The 18857-nt window shown below is 47.5% G+C and overlaps 1 protein-coding gene across 6 annotated transcripts in view; it reads right to left on the reverse strand.

Annotated features, from left to right (window-relative positions):
• The window catches only part of SH3KBP1 (SH3 domain containing kinase binding protein 1), a 74578-nt gene that overhangs the window by 45502 nt on the left and 10219 nt on the right, over positions 1-18857 (reverse strand). For 4 of the 6 annotated variants that reach the window (XM_078615560.1, XM_078615559.1, XM_078615558.1 and 1 more), the window contains exon 2: positions 13247-13404. The exons of 1 other annotated variant lie outside the window; for it this stretch is intronic. In XM_078615560.1, coding sequence (XP_078471686.1) covers positions 13247-13404 — 158 coding nt within the window. Of the gene's footprint in view, positions 1-10690; positions 11021-13246; positions 13405-18857 lie in introns of those variants that run through there. One more of the 6 variants, XM_078615561.1, reaches the window with a different exon arrangement.

The raw sequence follows: 18857 nt of genomic DNA on the forward strand, positions 1-18857 counted from the left end.
GGCCGGGAATCAAACTCAGGTCGCCAGGTTCATAGTGCAGTGCCACTACTCCACCCAATTCCACTTTGGCATGTGTTTTCTCATGTGGGAGGGCAGTGGAATTTCCAGAGACAACCCACAAGTACAAGGGGATAACACAAATATCTTCCATACTGTGTTAACAGACTGTTGGGGCAAGTGCTGTTAGCGAGCACCACCTATGAAGGCCGGCACGGCACACGAGGGGGTGGGTGGCCAGCACCACGCCCAGCCGCCTTTGTCTCCCTCGTGGCAATGTTTATTACACGGAACCAAGCTTTAATTTGAGGCCGAGTCGACCAAGGGGGAGGCTCAGGACCAGTTCAGATAATCATTACCGATGTTGGCAGTAAGAAGCAATCAACCTCGGGTTGCCGGGTTCGTAGTACAGCGCGCCAACCGCTACACCACCGCTCCTCACAAGAAGGGTCCACATGGACAAGGTTAATGCAAATGCTGTACTGACATCCCCTAGCCGCATGACAGACCAGTCGGTTTGGCTGGTCACCCCGTGGTGCCCTTATAAAACTCAACGTTTAACCTACTCACGCCGGCTTGTGCCCGCCCTCACAGTCGGGCATATTTGCGGAATACACCACGCCGCCGTTGACCCTGGCCATTGACCGAGCAACCCAACGTTCCTACCAGCTCCCTCCGCAGGAATGTGTTGCAGTGGCGACCTGGACACACATGATAGCTCACAGAAGTTGCTTAACTTGTGGAAATGAATAGTTGCAGTCATAAAATCAGCATGTTTCTCATATACGTAAATGTCATCATGAGCCATTGTATATCCACTGCTGGGTGAAAGCAGCTTCATGCTGTGGCCATCTCTCACAACACTGCCATCTCTCGGATTAAGAGCAGCCTCACAAATTCTAAACACTCGCCGACAAATGCAACCGGGCTAACGTTAACTTAAACAACCGCCACCATGATAAATAAGCAGAGTTCCCGTCAACAAATCTGCACTGCTTGACACTTTAAGGATATGGTGTTCTCGAAACCTTTCTTGTTCCAACTTAAAACATACAGAACACGGCTTAAATGAGTAGATTTATTTACACGAGCGTGCAGCCGTTTGCCGAATGAAGGCATCCACATGCTGCTGCAGATAGTCGGGATTGTTTGACCGGACTTCAACAACCATCATGGTCAGTGGTGGCTTGGTGAAGTGGGGCGTGGGGCCCAGCGTCGACTATCGCTCGCCAACGATGTCCAGCAGTGGCCAGGAATCGAACTCAAGGTCGCGGGGTTCACGCGGTGCAGCACACCAACCACACCACCGCATATCTCGAGCGAAACGCGCCAAGTACGTTGTCGGTGACATTTATTCATTCATATTCTTGGTTCTTTCGGTAAAGTCACGTAGAAGGGAAACAATAAAATAATAAAAGGAAAAAACAATACAATTCTCACGACGTTTCGACTGCAACACAAGCAATCATCATCAGGTGTGAAATCCACAGCATTGATTGCTTGTGTGGCAGTCGAAACGTCGTGAGAATTGTATTGTTTTTTCCTTTTATTATTATATTATTTCCCTTCTACGTGACTTTACCGAAAGAACCAAGAATATGCATCCCTGCAGTCACGAAAGCTTTAAATCAAAATCTATTCATTCTTTCGTTTCATCCTCCCACATTCCCAGCATAAACCCCCATCTGGCCGTTCGTCTGGCCAGCATAAATATTTTTTTTTCTCGCACAGCGAGCACTTTTTTTAACACGTGGCGGAGCGCGGCGCAGACACAAGGCAAGGCGCGTTCCAAGTCGCGTTACATAAAGAAACATCGCACATCGCCGCCGCCACCGCCACTACATTAGCCTGGCTGACGGGAGAGCCAACACGGACACACCCAAGCCGTCTGCCAACAGGACAAACAGGTTATGGTACCGACACTCAGGGCTCTTACCTAACCCCCCACAGTAAGTGGGGTCTTGGTGCAGTTTATGGCGTGAAGTGGGGGGGGCTTTGGAATGGACTCGATAGGAGAGAATGCGTGAGTGTGTGTCCCTTGCGTGTGTTTTCCCTTGCGTGTGTGTGAGTGTGTAAACGCCACTCCGTGTCACGCCAGCAGTCAGTGACCAATGAAGGGACGCTTCCCGCCGGTTAGAGAAAACCCAGCGACAATTAATTACTGGGAGAGAGAGAAAAACAAGCCACCAAGAAGTCCAACAACAAGAGATATGGGAACAGCAATTTTCTCACAAAGCGCCAATGTAATCGTGAGCCATTATCTATTCTAGATTTGAAGCTTTCGTGACTACAAGGATTCATATTCTTAGGTTTTTTCGGTAAAGTCACGTAGGTAAAAAAGTTAAATTAATAAAAGGAAAAATAATTATATAATTATTACTTTTTATTTTCCTTTTATTAATTTTAAAATTAATAAAAGTAAAATAAAAATAAAATAATATATAACTATTTTATTTTCCTTTTATTAATTTAAAATTTTTACCTACGTGACTTTACCGAAAAAACCTAAGAACATGAAGCCATTATCTAGCCACTGCTGTATTAAAGCAGCCCCCGCGCTCCTGCCATCTCTCAAGCAACCTTGCCGTCTATCGTCACTTAATTGGTACATCTTGATGCTCACAACCAAGATAGAAACCAAACACCAACCCACGGTTAGAAGAGTTGTGACGTCTACGTTGTCCGCTTTTTCCATGAATAAGCGTGCATCACCCATGGCTCTGGCACAGCTACAAAAGCATTATCTCATCTCTGGGTTTGGCCCACCTAATTATTTTCTATTAATAAGTAACAGAAAAAAAACACAATTGCATTCAAATCAAGACTTCCCTGGTATTATTAGCATAGGTGGGTACATTTCCATTTTCCTTTAACGGAATTGTTGAGAACTCCTTAACAATCTTAATTTAGGAGCTTTCGTGACTGCAGGAATTATTCTTTGGTTCTTTTCGGTTAAGTCACGTCTAAAAATAAAATAATAAATTAAAATAACATATTACGACGTTTTTCGATTGCAACACAAGCAATCATCATCAGGCATAAAAGAAATAGCAACAGAAATCTAACTAGAAAACTATAGACAGACATACAAGCAGACAGACATCACAACGGCACACAGAGAGAGGACACAAATCGGCACAAAGAGAGGGGTCGTTTCTGTGACGGTCCCTTAAATATAGAGAGGGGGGGCGGGGACGGAGAGAGGGAGGGGGTAGAGAGAATTAGCATATCAATGAGTGTACGGCAACGTACTGCTGTTGCAAGTAAGATGACAATGTGGAACGGGCACGCAAGCTTGAAAATTAGGAGACAGGCACACGAAAATTAAATAACCTAGCAAAATATCGAAATGTGATGTAATACAACACAGAGAGTCGGTTAACACACAATTAACGCATAGCCTGGTTGATTACGTGTTTCAAAATTTGCTAAGTTAGAATTTTAAGTGTGAAAATTCCAAAGAGAGGACACAGGCAGAGAGAACAAATAGCCAGAAAGAAAAAGGATAAGCTTAAAACTTCCCCGGAGAAGTGGTTCAATCTTAATTTAGGAGCTTTTGTGACTGCAGGAATTATTCTTTGGTTCTTTTCGGTTAAGTCACGTCTAAAAATAAAATAATAAATTAAAATAACATATTACGACGTTTCGATTGCAACACAAGCAATCATCTGTGGTATATAATCTGAACTTGTGGTATTTTCACAGCAGCATCCTGATTATAGCTGCCTAGGATTGGAATAAATTTACGAGCTGTGATTTCTGCACGGTTTTTTTTTTCACAGCAGCGCGTTAACTAGAGCCGTCAATGATTGGCTGGATTTTTAGTCACATGCTTGGCCTGTTTCTCCTTCCTCATTCTCTCCACCCTTATGGCGTTAATTAGAAACAAGTTTTTTTTACGAGACTAACACTTTTATCCTGGTGTTGAGCAAGACGTGACGGCCAGTGGTCAAGACTCACGGTGGAGTGTATGTAAGTGTGTGTGTGTTCAACTTCTTTCGCACCAACCGTGCTCATCGGAGTGGTGGCAGCCAAGGCATGAAATGAGCACCCAAGAGGTCAATCGCGCACCCAAGAGGTCAATCCACTCCTCCTCGAGACGTTGCAGGTGCTGGGTCGATTGTTATCGCGGTAGTGGAGCGTTTAGCGCTACGCTGCGCTACAAACCCGGCCACCCCAGTTCGATTCCCGATCACGGCCAACACCACTGCCGGTTATCTGAACCGGTCATGGGCTTCCCCTAGGTCGACTCAGCCTCAAATGAGTACCTGGTGTGGTGTGCAAACATCGCTACTGGGGAGACAAAGGCGGTCAGGCGTGGTGTTGGCCACCCACCCCCTCGTGTGCCATGCCGGCCTTCATAGGTGCTACTCGCTAACAGCACTTGCCCCAACAGTCTGTTCAGGTTATCCGGGGGATCTGTCGCTTTTTGTTTATCTCGCAGGACCAGGAGATGGCTGCAGATTTGGGAGGCTTTCATCCAGCCCATCCTGCTACTGCTACGCCCTGTCCCCCGGCCTCCAGCTACTAACATGCCAACCCCAACGCCCATCACTACCCCTATCACTACGCCAACCCCTATCACTACGCCAACCCCTATCACTACCCCTAGCTCCATCACTACCCCTATCACTACCCATATCACTACGCCAACCCCTATCACTACGCCAACCCCTATCACTACCCCTATCACTACTCATACCGCCACCATGTCACCCCAACCACAACCCCTATCACGACACCCCTATACCTACTCTGCCTGCCCCTCAGCTACTGCCAGGCCCCACTCCCACCTCTCTCAATGGTCACCACAACGACACCACCACCACCACTTTCAATCACCACACTCTCTTTATTTCAACCACTATCCTCTTATGTACAATTGTTGTAAAGCGTCTTAGAACAAAAATGCTATATCTATTTAAAAAAAAACATAAGATGACTGATGACGAATAAGCATTTATTTTAAAAAAAACTAAACACCAGTTAGTTATATGAACAAGTGGATGTTGCTTTGGTGTAATGGGCGAATTCACTGGCAATGAGGTCACTGGTTCAGTTTCTCGGCAGAGTAGTTGCGAAAATGGTGTTGAGTTTATTAAAATACTCCCACCGCTAGCCAGCCAGCAGAGTCAATGGTTGCACCAGTTACTCCATCGGTAGGTCGCGTGTGGTGGGGCAAAGTGTGGGTAACTCCCGCCTCTACAAAGATGTCTGGAAGAGTTGGGCAAAAATGTCCTCAAGAGTGGCTCTCGACAGCTCCCTCTAGCGGGAGGCCTGTCCATCCCAGAAATCGCCGGGCGGCAGATTTGAACAAAAGGAGTGAACACCTTGTGAAGGAAGAGCTTCGCAGCTCACCGCATTTCTCCAGGACAAATGAAGATTCCGATTTCTGTGATAACTGTGAGCCTGAGACAGGGCCGTGGAATCTGAGGGCCGTGGGCGGATTAACTGTAAGAGGCACACAGTGGGCATGGGAACGCGCACTGAGTCATGGGACGAGAGAGAGAGAGAGCACGCACAGCTGATAAGCCAGCCAGCCAGCCATGCTAAAGTGTGCTTCTTTCACTTGGGTCACAAAGACACACTGTACTTCCACTGCTTTCAAAATATTTTTTTTTTATAATTATCGACATTCTTTACTTTGTCCAGTTGTTATTTTGAGGTCCTTTTTTCGTAGTTTCGCGAGAGCAGTCATTGCTTTTTTTGCTGTTGTTGTTGTTACTGTCAGCCATGACGTAGGTATGGTTACAAGAATGCTCATCAACAGTGGTATTTGGGGGAAAAAAGCAGGAATCGCCGTACAATGGAACGCAAAAAAAGCCACGCTAGCTGAAGATAACAAGAAAAGCGATGCGAATACGAAGACAAACCCTATCAGCGGCAATTCCCTCAATTCTAGATTTGAAGCTCACTTGATACAGTAAATTTAGCTGTGACGGAACCACCTGATGACGGAGACTTGTGTTGCCTCCGAAACGTCGTGATTTATTATTTTATTTCAATTATTATTTCTATTATTTTTATTATTTATTTTTTACCTACGTGACTTTACCGAAAAAACCGAAGAGTAATTTCCTCAATAGCAGGAGTCTGGGTGATGCAGGGACATGCCTTGTATGCCCAATCCCTGTAACTGTTATGAGCACATGTGAGGCCTAGGTTTGTATCCCTGGCTCCTATTGGCGATTCAACTGGGCTCTGACGTGTAGCAGCAAGGCGAGTTTCAGCCTCTGCCATTAATTAATTCCCACAAAAAAGTATGGAACATCACCATCATCATCAGCCATGAACAATCCACTTCTAGATAAATGTATCCCCCAAGCCAATCCCGCCATCTCTTACATTTTAAACGCACACTGAAAAATAATAACAATATAAAGCTCCTTGTGAATTCACTGGTGGATGATGGCCTCACCACGCAGTGCCGGTCACGGGTGTTGTTTGTATTTTACGGTGCTGGTCATTACGAGCTGATAAGGCACCACGGTGGCGAGATGTTAACTACCTCGCCCGGTATGCAGCGGCTCTTGGGTTTGATCCGAACCCCGATGCCTGTATATTTGGAGTTTAGGCATTCTCTCTGTGGTCGTGTGGATGTTTTTTTCCGGGTCCTCCGGTTTTTCCCTCCACATTTAGAATCATGCGTTCAGATTATTTGGCTGCTATAAATTCTCCGCGTGAAAAAAAACGCTTCGTTGAGCTCTCAATTGTGGCCACGTCGCTTCTGAAAAACAGCCACAAAGCTCAGTGGACCCTACCTGGTAAAATATAAATAGTTTTTTTGTAGTAAATAAAGGCAGGTAGAATAATAAGCAACACCACTGCAACACTTGAGTACTATAAAAAAAAAGTGTCCACAATGTGTTGTTTACAGCGTTAACGCCAGTGGAGCCTGTTTGCAAAGTCGCCGCTGCTTCGAAGAAATGTTGTGTACGTGGGCGGCGGCAGCGGCAAAGAGTGCGGACCACTTTCCTGGCATTGTGGTGCCAAACCTCGCAATTAGCCGGCGACGCGTGTGGAATGCCTTCCCGAGTCTTCAGCCGGACTCATTGATTTATCTCTGTTTGTTCCCGCTGCCAGTGACGGGGGATCACAGCGATGTTCTCGCATCCTCCCCTCCCTGGCAATGGAGGCCTCATCGGCAGCGTTGGCAAATGCGACCACCGAAGCGACGCAATTTAGATGTTACGATTTCAAATATGACATAGAGAGTCCGGAAAAAGGATTGCACACATTGGAGAACAAACGCTAATCGGGGATGCCGTAATGGCTTCGGGAATTTAAGCGGGACCCGGGCAGGATGTATACCTCGCTAGAAGGAATGAGTGCGGATGGAGAAGACTGGCGACGAAATCGCCGCCAAAGGAGAGATTGCAAGGAAGAGGACGTCCACCATGGAGATGGAAGAATGAGGTCAGTTTTCTCGCACAGGACAGCGATGGATTGTGAGATTGCAGAAGCATAAAAGGATGACGATCGGGAGGGAAGGCATTCATCAAAACAGTGGATAATAGACCGCAGGTAACGGTACGCTCGGTTTTATAAAGAGTCTTCATACGAACGCGTCTTAATACAGACAGTGCGTACGTCCAGCACGCGTGATCGCGTACCAGGCGAGAAACAACTCTCTAACGTGCACAAGAGGGAAACGACTAACTCCTTGAAAAGAAAGCATTCTCTCCCCTACTGGCTTACAGCACTGAACTCAAATTGCATCCGCCCTGCAGAAGTCAAAGTTTCCCCAGACGTGACGATATTTACCCCCGGCTGCTGCTGCCTTGGCTGAAGAAACACCGGCAGTCAATAAAAATAATGTGGTCAAGTTCTGCCTCGCTGGATGATTTCCAAAAATAAATCTCCGTTCCCCGCGTGGCCAGGACATCCCCGTAACGTGATACATGTGGCAACGTGGAGGCTTGTCTGCGGCGCGGGAGAGCTTTCAAAGAAAATAATTTTTGCTTAAGAAATTCTGACGCTCGACTAAGAGGGATTCGCGTAAACCAAAGCAACGAGCTGTGATTTAACGTTTCTGCGGCAGTCGGTAAAATAACTAACTTTATGGATGTGACCCTTGGGTCTATAATAACATCATTGGAAAATCGATGGAGTCAAGGAACGTTCGCAGGCGCGGGGCGTTTCAAACCGCAGAAAACAGAGTACGGCGTCTCTAAATAATTTAAATTAACATTAAGGAAATCGAAATTCGTTCACACTTCTTAACACTGTACATGAAACTTTACTGCCAATTAAAATATGTAAATTTTTACGCGTTGGTTTAATAATGTAAAAGGGTATCTAACATAATTAAACTATTCTTTCATTTTACCAAAACCCTTCGTAATTCTAAGTATTTCGAAGCTTTCGTGACTGCAGGAATTACTCTTTGGATCTTTCGGTAAAGTCACGTAGAAAGAAATACAATAAAATAATAGAATACGACGTTTCGATTGCAACACAAGCAACCATCAACAGGTACAAATGAATGATAAAAAAACACAGTAAACTTGGAAATAGAATGTAATACAACACAGAGTCGGCCAACACAACAGTCAACACGCCACCTGGTTGATTACGTTCTTCCAAAGATTGCAAAATTTGAGAGAGAGACAAAACACAGACACGGAGACACACAGACAGACACACAAGCAGAGAGAGAGACACGCATAGGCACACAGAAAGACGTCTATTAACTTCTAATTTAGCAATCTTTTGAAGAACGTAATCAACCAGACTATGCGTTAACTGTGTGCTAACCGACTCTGTGTTGAATTGCATTACACTTCAAAATTTTACTAAATTTGCTTTCTACCGTGTAACGCTCCGTGCTTGTTTGTTTAGAAGTGCAGTGTCCAGCTCGTCCGTTCCCTATGGGCAGGAATTCTTCACAACTCCCCCTCTGCCCCACCCTTCTCTCTCTATTTAAGGCCTCGACACAGAGACGTCTTTCTGTGTGCCTATGTGTGTCTCTCTCTGTTTGTCTCTGTGTGAGTCTCTCTCTGCTTGTGTGTCTGTCTGTGTATCTCCGTGTCTGTGTTTTGTCTCTCTCTTAAATTTTGCAATCTTTGGAAAAACGTAATCAACCAGGTAGGGTGTTGACTGTTGTGTTGGCCGACTCCCTGTGTTGCATTGCATTCTATTTCCAAGTTTACTATTTTTGGTTTCTCATTCATTTGTACCTAATGATAGTTGCTTGTGTTGCAATCGAAACGTCGTATTCTATTATTATTTAATTTAATTTATTTCTACGTGACTTTACCGAAAGAACCAAAGAGTAATTCTGAGCATATAAAAAAAAATAAGGTTAAACCAAGACAAATCCATAACAATTCATTTTATTCTGAAAACACTGCAACTCTGACGCACACCCACCAACCAACGCTGGACACGAAGCTCACGGCATTTCCACCGAGGTTGTTGGTGAAACTACCTCAAATCTAGATCGAAACTACCTATTGAAATCGGTATAGAACACAAAGGTGTGTGGTGTGGCCGCCACCATGCCACCATCACACTGCACCGGCTACTCATTGAATGCCGAGCCAACCTAATGGAGACCCAGAACGGTCCAGATATCACTTTCCTACCGATGTGATCCATGTTTGGGGAAAGAAACCCAGGTAGTAATGTGCCACGACTCGCCACCACGCACGCAAACCGCTCTAAATTGCGAAACACACGAGCCAATAAACCATGCGCCACCATTCCCCACCACACCCACGAAAACCTCTCTGCGTTACGAAATGCTGGGAGCCCACAAAAACCACTTTGCCGACGACTACGTAGGTGCGTGCCACTTGGGTTCCACCGCATGCTGCTGGGCACAATGCGAGTCGTTCGTCACGATGGTCGCACAACACGCAGCGTGAAAACACGACGAGTGCGGTTAGAGAGTAGCACCTATGAAAGGCAGGAACATGGCACATCAGCTGGTGGGTGGCCAGCACCACGACCGCCCAAACTTTGTTATCCAAGTGGCGATGTTTATACACCGCACCAGGTACGGGGCCATCCACTCTGTACGTACGCATGGAGGGGGGAGGGGGGAGGGGGGAGGGGGAGTTAACCGAAACACGTACGCTTGTGTATGGGGGGTCTACTGACAATGTTCGTACGCATAGGAAACGGAGGGGGGGTGGGGGGGTGAAGCCTCGATAATAATTTGTCTACATTGGCCTTCAAATGAGTTAGATGGTCCGGCGGTGGACTATCTGTTTGCTTAGACATGTTAATATTATTAATCCTTGATGGTTTCTGCTTGGATTAAATATCGGCCATTCTATAGGATTCTGGGGGGGGGGGGGGGTGCGTCAGGTGTACGTACGCAGGTGGGGGAGGGGGTGTAAAAAGTCCGCGTGCGTACAGGGAGGGGGGGAGGGGTCAAGTTGACAGATGTTTGCGTACCCCCACAATGGATGGGCCCTACTTACATTTGAGGCTAGGTCGTGCACAAAAAGACAAAAGCAAAGATCCCCCGTATAGCCTTAACAGACTGTTGGAGAAAGTGCTGTTAGCGAGCAGCACCTACGAAGGCCGGAACGGCGCAGAAGGAGATAGGTGGCCAGCACCACGCCCGTCCGAACTTTGTCACCCCAGTGGCGATGTTTACACACCGCACCAGGTACTCATTTGAGGCCCCGGTGGGGCACACACACAAACCCTCTCTAAATCGGCTGAACACGGCTTCACTCACCTTCATATCGCTCGCTCCGTTTTCACTCATGTCTGCTGCGACGAGGCGGCGTTGGCGGAAAACTACAGCCACAGCGGCGGAACGGCCGGACGCTCAAACGTCCGAGCGCCACCTCAGATTCGAGCGGCCCGGGCTAGCGTCGGAAACCTCACGAGCAAACGCCCAGAGATAAGGGCCCTCTCCCAGAGAACGAGGGCTCCGGTGACATTCCCTTCCTGCCTCGCGGGCGCTTGCACTCCACGGGAAAGGCGGGGGAACCAGTCTGTCGGCAGCAGCGGCGGCGGCGGGAATGAGGAAGGGTGGAGTGCCGAGCGAGCTGCGTGGAGCCAGGCAGTCACGAGCGTTCGACGGCCAAAGGTGGGTTTTTTTTAATTTATGTGAATGAGTCACATGGGCTGATAGAAAACCGTGGCAGCGGTCGTCGGATTTTGTCGTTTGTTGGCAGTTGGAGCAATCGGCCGATGATAACGGCGAGTTTCGCCCATCACATCTCTCGTCCAACGTCACAACGTGGAAAAACAGAGGTGAAACTTTTTTCTCCCCCCAACCCGACCTTATTTGTTTTTTTCCGAATGGTCGATGGTGGGTAGAGCAATGCATTACTCAGAGGAATGGTTAGTCCAGTCTCTACATGCTGCCATGGTACAATGACGAGCACGCTAGACTTGCAAGACAGAGGTCGTCGGTTCAATCACCCGTATGTGGGTCTGTACGTTGAACTTCTTTCACACCATACGCAGTAAACCGTGCGAATCGGAGGTGCGGGACATCGCGGCGGTCGAAGACAAAATCGTGGACGTTTCTTAAATCCCCCTGGCTTGAGTCCATCCCAGCAGTACTAATTGGTACACCCACGGGTCAAAGAGGCTGGTCGCGTATGGAGGGGTAACGCGCGAGTACTCCCACCTCTTCTAAGATGTCTGACCAGTGAAGAAAGCTCGGAGCAAAACCACCCTCTTAGAGCCGTGGTTTTTAACCTGGGGTGCACGCATCCCCTGGGGGTGTGAGATGCCCTTTCTGGGGGTGCGAGACACGGCCAGATGTTTTTAATAGGTAAATCATCCAAACACAAATTAAGCACGGGCACATAAGTACAGCTACTTTGTTTCATCAAACCTATGTATTTATTAATCTCCATATATATAAAAGGCAAAGTTGTGATTATGTGTGTCTGTTCAAAATGTTTAGCGTACTTCCCGACATGCAACAAACTTGAAATTTGCGATGTGTGTACTTTCCAGACTGTACACCATGCAAAAATTATAAAAATACACTTTTGTGTGTTTTTTTTGGGGGGGAGGGGAGGGGGAGCTCAATAATGCATAAATGTTTTGCTCGGCAAGTGAGCTGTGACGTCAAATCTGTCACGTGACCCGCGCATGTGGAGGCTTAACGCATTGTAGTTTAGTTGTTAGCGCGCCGCGCTACGAACCCAGCGACCCGAGTTCGATTCCCGCTCACGGCCACCACCAGTGACAATTATTTGAACCAGTCCTGGGCCTCCCTTTGATCGACTCAGCCTCAAACGAGTAACTGGTGGGGTGTGTGAACATCGCCACTAGGGAGACAAAGGCGGCCGGGCGTGGTGAATCCAAGTCCCGGGCGAAGCCGGGTAGTAAAGCTAGTATTTTACTTTTTTTTTTATCGATTGAGAAGCAATGGGGTGCAAAGTCTGCAGTAAAGGTTAAGAACCACTGCACTCGAGGCAATCTTTAGAATGCTCTCAAGCGGAGGGCTTTAAACCACCAGCAGCAGGAGGCACGAGACAAAACACGCGCAGGCACCGTCACCTTTACGTTGGAGGGGCGCTTGGGGAGTGCCGAGGAATTGGGCTTCGCCCCACGGGTCCAGTTTATTTCCAGAAGGGGAACAAAGGACGGGTTGCATTGTGGGTCCGCCAAAGCGGTGGAGTCACTACATTTGTTTCAAAAGCCCTTCGCGAGATCAAACCGGAGTGACGCGTGGGGGTTACTGGAATAGCGACGTCTGGTATGCGACGGACTAACATTACCGTGGCAGGCGCAAATTAACGGATCCCAAGATAACAAATAAATTGTGCGATTAAAAGAGATAAAACAAAATGTGCTCATTTACTTCACCAACCAGGGCTTCCCAAAGACCAAAATAAATTTCCGAAACTTTCTCTAAACGATGAGAGACTCATCGGAGACCAAGGTCCATGCAGGATGAAAACAAATATACGATTGATGAAAATAATAAAAATACACGTCAACGCTGATTTGGAGACTGCAAAAGGCACGATTGTGACGACTGCACCAGTCCTGCCACCGTGCCCTGCATGTCACGCGACTTACCGAGCGGATACCACACACATCCTGACTGCGAGTAGAAATTGTGGCCAAGTTATCTGAGTCAGCAGCAGCAGCAGAACAATGAAAGGGACATGGACAGAAAGTTAAAGACCTGCACCCCCCCGACAACCCTCCTGCCTCATACAGTAAGACCGCTCGCACCGCCCGCGTACGAACGCCAGCGATGTCACACGTCTGGTGACGTCATGCCTCACTCGCCCGCCTGCCCGGTGAGTGCCAGCACCTTGACAAAGTTGTCGGGAAAGACGCCGCGACGGCCGTGCAGGTCGCCCTCCCACCAGCCTCCGCTGTCCTTGCGCACGGCGGTGACGATGTCGCCCACGTGCAGGGTCAGCTCGTCATCCGCCTGGGCCTCGTAGTCGAACTCCACCAGCACCTCAACTGCGGGGATCGTACGCACGCGCACGCACACACACACACACAAAGATCCCACATGTAGCCTTAACGGACCAAATGCTGTTAGCGAGCACCTACGAAGGCTGAAACGGCGCACGAGGGGTGGGTGGTCAGCACCACACAGGCTGCCTTTACCAAGAAGATGAATCCCTGCAGTCACGAAAGCTTTAAATCGAAAAATGGTATACAGGAGTTTGTGGGTTCGATCCCGATCCTGGCACCTGTATATTTGGAGTTTGAATGCTTTCCCCGTGGTCACGTGGATTTTTCTTTGGGTCAAGTTTTTCCCTTCACATTTAGAAACACGCGTTTAGAGTGTTCGGCTGCTTGTAATTTTTGGACGCGATAAGCCACTTCGTTGAGCTATCACTCGTGCCCAGGTCACTTCTGAAAAAGAGCTGCTTAGCTCAGTGGGCCTTACCTGGTAAAATAAAAAATGCAGGTTTTTAGTTTAGTAAGCCCTCTGTACACACGAGGTGGGGTTGGTAGCAAGCGCCAAGTGTGGTCAGTTTGTATACCCATTGCTTATTCAGTATGTATCCGGTACGCCAGGAATTCATTGTGGCCAAGTTAATTTACAGGGAGAAAGATGCTTAGGATTGGATATTAGATGACGTGCCGTTGGTGGTCACGGACGTCGATTGAACCCGTATATCTATGGCATTGAATTGCAGCATGCTGACCACCATACCGCCACTGCTCTGGAACACACACACAAGTGCTTGTAAGCACAGTGCTGCATGTACAGGCAGTGGCAATATTATCGAGGCTAAACCTCGAACCTGGGCTCGTGTGCAAGTATATGTCAATGCAGTACATTGAATACACCGCCCTAAAATACATAAAGTATTTATCGCGTTATAAGCATGTGAGTGTGCATGCTTACAAAGACCCCCGCATAAAACCTACACAGACAACAGCGTCAAATGCTGTTAGGGACCGCATCAGGTAATAATTAAGGCTGTTGTTACCCAAGGGAGGCCCGCGACGGTTTAGATAAAACTCATCACTGATGTTCGCTTTGACCGGGTATCGAACACAGGCCACCTGGTTCATCGCGGAGTTAGCTAGCCAATGACACCACCACCAGGGGTGAGCAACCATGAAAAGTGCCTTAAAACACATTCCTGCGGAGGGAGCTGGTAGGAACGTTGGGTTGCTCGGTCAATGGCCAGGGTCAACGGCGGCGTGGTGTATTCCGCAAATATGCCCGACTGAGGGCGGGCACAAGCCGGCGTGAGTAGGTTAACCGTTGAGTTTTATAAGGGCACCACGGGGTGACCAGCCCCTCCCCACCCAGCCCCACCCTCCCTACCCAGCCCCTCCCTGCCCGACGGACGGACACAATAATCCCCTGTGGGCTGGTGGAACCAGTGGGTTCCTACCAGTATGACTCGAGTACCTCTAGTGCAGTGCGCAAACATCACCACTGGGGAGACAAAGGAACCCCCCCCCCCCGGACGTGGTGCTGGCCACACCACTCTGGTCATTTGCCATGCCGGCCTTCAGTTTCATGTATTAGGTATAGCCCTGTGAGCCATGCGGCTCTTGACTCGGGTGCAACCGCAACAAACAAAAACATGAACAAAGGTTCCCATAATGAACAAAGAACATCTTAACAGATGCTCGCAAACAGCACTTGACCCGACACTTGACCCAACAGTCTACTCTCAGATCCGGAGGGTGGGTGGGTGGTGATCGGATGTTTTGTGTCGTTTCTAAATTTTATTTACGTGCAGTCGTTGCCTGCACCGCTAACACCGAATATAAAGCAATGGAGGAGGTGCAAACCATTCAACAGTTTACAAATTTCGAAATTCTCATAAACAAAGATCCCAATGAGCAACAAACCAACAAAGAGAACAAACACTCCCCCACAATGAGAACAAGCAGTGCGTGCAAGCTGACACAGGTTCACATGAACAAGTGTCACCACGCTGATGAAAAACCTCTCTCTGCAGCATGCAGCCCACAGCTTGAGATATGTCGGTTAAATATAAACCACAGGGCTGTGTGGTGGTGGTGGTAGGGCAGCTTCGTAGGCAGAAAAAGTCTGGGGCAAACCGCACCTCACCCAGGGCAGGTATGGAAGGTTTCGGGGGGGGGCACAAGTATTTGTGTCATGGTTGTTAGCGTATTTAGCCTGTGCAACAAACAGTTTGCAATAAGCCGGTGGATTTATTTCTAAGACTGCAACCGGGGAACATTTTCGTCTTCGGCATCAGCAGCCATGGTCCATTCACTTTCGGATGAATGCCTCCCCCCACAAGCCATTGCCATCTCTCAGAAGCCCTGCAATATTAACGATCCATCTAGCAGCACCTGCGCATGAGCTGAGATCATCGCTCCTTATCTGAGGAGGGGGGAGCTTTCAGTTATTTTGATTTCAGACCTGGATATATAAATAAAACTTGACTTGACCATCATCCATTCTAGCGAAGTGTCCTGCCTAAAACCCTATTTATTTCTCAAATCAACACAATTTCCAGCTTGCATTAGTTCTCTAATCCATGCGTTCCTCTTTCTTGCTCCAATGTGAATCCAAGCATGCATTTCTCCATGCTTTTCGCAATTCTCAGATTTTGTACCATTTTATTCCTCAACGTGTCTGATGCATGTCTTAACAGACGATACTGCAGTCTTTGCGCGCATTGAAATAGCTGCTTTTCAAAAATGGCAAACAGTGCAAAGCTTGGACATTTATTGAAGGTAAACGGAGATCAAAAAAACAATAAAAGTGGTTTACGTAGGGATTATTAACAACGCTTCGTCTACTGCTGATATAATGCTATGACCATTTGACATCACTGGGAGGTGCAGCCAGTCATCTGCATGTGTAATATTCTAAATAGCAAACCAGCCACTAATGTTCTATCAAAAGCTCTGTGTAGTTACATGAATCTTACTTTCTTGGTGAAGAGCCGGGCTCGAAAGAACACTAACCTGGTGGAAGATCTTTGATTCAAAGTCATAAATAAAGATCCTATAGCAGAGGTGTGGATCATGCAGCCACAAGGTCACATGACGTGACCTCCCACAAAAGGGCTGCTCAGGTCAACAGCCACAGACTCTTTACAAAAAATGAAACCCTTATCAGAAGAGGAAACACATACGGTAGATATTTTTTTCAATTCATAATTTCACCACCCCCCCCCCCCTATTTTATTTCGATTTTACTGTCCACAGAGTGCCATGAGACAGAGTATCCATTCCGAAAATTCGCAGAGAAGTGTTAAAAAGCGGATATCAGAGCTACAACTGAGTTCCCTTCAAGTGACCTCTGTTCAATACATTAGGGTGCAACACTCTCCCACCAGCCCTATCACAGACAGGAACGTGCATTACATGACATTCAAAGCAATATTATTATTCTAATTCACAGGGATGGAATTTAACCAAATTAGGCGTATAACCAAACGTAATGTGATGACGTTTTTCGTGCAAAAATTGGTGACGGGGCTGAGATCATCACTTCACTGCACGTGAGAAACCCCGTTTATAATCACAGATGACTGGCTGGCTGGATTCGAACCCAGGGTTCTCAGCGACACCAGCGGCGTGAACTCTGGGCCAGCCGTCGACCTCAAGGGAAGATAATCCTAAGATAGTGTACACGAGCAAATAAATAAAAACGACGAAGCCCATTTCCTTCTGCCACGGTGATAAACGCAATCTGCACGCGAATGTCAGCGTCGTCTCCTATCCGCGAGGCTGCTTGGCGAAACGCTGCGCTCAAGAGTAGCACGTCCTCGACCCACCTCCCCGTCACTACGCCGCACGCAAACGCAACCTCGAAGCAGCGGTGCGTTTCACACCGCACGCACGATTGGCACTTGCAACTGGATGAGCCCTGCGGGGCATAAATATTGGCGTGGGCGCTCGCGAGAAACGCAAACCCTGCTTTTTCAGCTTCTCTCGGACAGGAAGAAACCCTTTACCACCGGCAGCTTCGGGTCGCGTCATCTCCTCGTCGCCACTGTCGTCATCGTCGTATTTGAAGAGCGTCTTTTACAAGCGGAGCCTCAAAGTGCAACTATCCGGCGGCGATTCGAGTCGGTGCGCGCAAGCGGCTACACGCACTGTTTATTGTCTTCCGCTTCGCAAATGCCACGGCAAAAGCGTTATGTTCAAATGTGCGAACTAGTAGTAGTAACCGAGGCTTCACCGCTACCTTAAGATGCAATTGTTTTGCACGGGGAAAAAAAAAATTTTCCTCCCCCAATGACTGATTAATTGTGCCTTCGTCACAACACGCAGACATTTCCTCTGAGAAAACTCAACGCTAGCAGTGCACAACACCTGCGTGTTTCCAGAAGATGATGATGATGATACACACCTTCAATACAATGTTTATTTACACGTGCAAAGTCATTTTTAATGCACTTCGCATGGAGTGTTTATCGCAACATCTCAATCAAGGGCAACGAGCCGTATTCGTAGGCCATTTCAAAATGTGCTTTGTAGAGTCACTGGTGGCCAGATAGGCCACCGGCTGGCTACAAGGTACTTCAGAAACCGGTTTAACCATGGGTGGTTGAATACGGGATGCAAACCCACAGTGTGTCAGCAGTGTTTGGTTTTATTGCCCTTTAAGAGGTTTAGCCCACAGAGTCACCTATTTCAGTAACAACCAAAAAAGCTAATTTAGGAACTATTGTGCAAAACGGTCATTATCACTGCACAATGCAACACTTTGGTGTCGTCACTGCACTCAAGCGGGCCTCCAGTTCTGGGAGAGTCTGCCTCCCGCTCACACGATCTGCCCTGAAACAGGTTTCACTGCACAAACAACAACAACGTCTTCTTGGTTCTTTCGGTAAAGTCACGTAGAATGGAAATAATAAAATAATATAATAAAACATAATAAGATAATTCTCACGACGTGAATGAATGAACGCTGTCTCCCCGACAGACCTGTTCTTCACCTGATGACGGCTGCTTGCGTTGTGGCCGAAACGTCGTGAGAATTATCTTATTATGTTTTATTTGTATTATTTTATTACTTCCCTTCTACGTGACTTTACTGAAAGAATCAAGAAGATGAATCCCTGCAGTCACGAAAGCTTCAAATCGAAATTTAATGGGCGAGTTCCTCAAATTCACCTGCCTCTCTTCACCCAACAGGACAAATGGGAATGACCAGGGTTAAGTCGATCGGCCGGTTGGGTTTGGTGGGGTAAAGTGTGGGTGGCTCTAACCGTTTCCAAGAACTTCTGGTCAGAATGGAGTTTGTTCGAGGGGCCTCTATAAGGGCTCCGCCTAGCAGAGGGCCTTCCGGCCAGGAGCAGCGTCAGCAGCTGGACATCTGTGAAAAAAAAGCTTCATAGCTCATCGGATTCTCCCAATCTAAATAAAGGTTCCAATAAAGATTCCGATTCTGAACTGCTGGCAGAAGCACCTTGATAACCGACCCGAAACCTAGAATCGAACCCAGGATT

Source organism: Lampetra planeri, chromosome 47, assembly GCF_965212315.1.
Source record: "Lampetra planeri chromosome 47, kcLamPlan1.2.h2, whole genome shotgun sequence".
Classification (NCBI taxonomy): domain Eukaryota; kingdom Metazoa; phylum Chordata; class Hyperoartia; order Petromyzontiformes; family Petromyzontidae; genus Lampetra; species Lampetra planeri.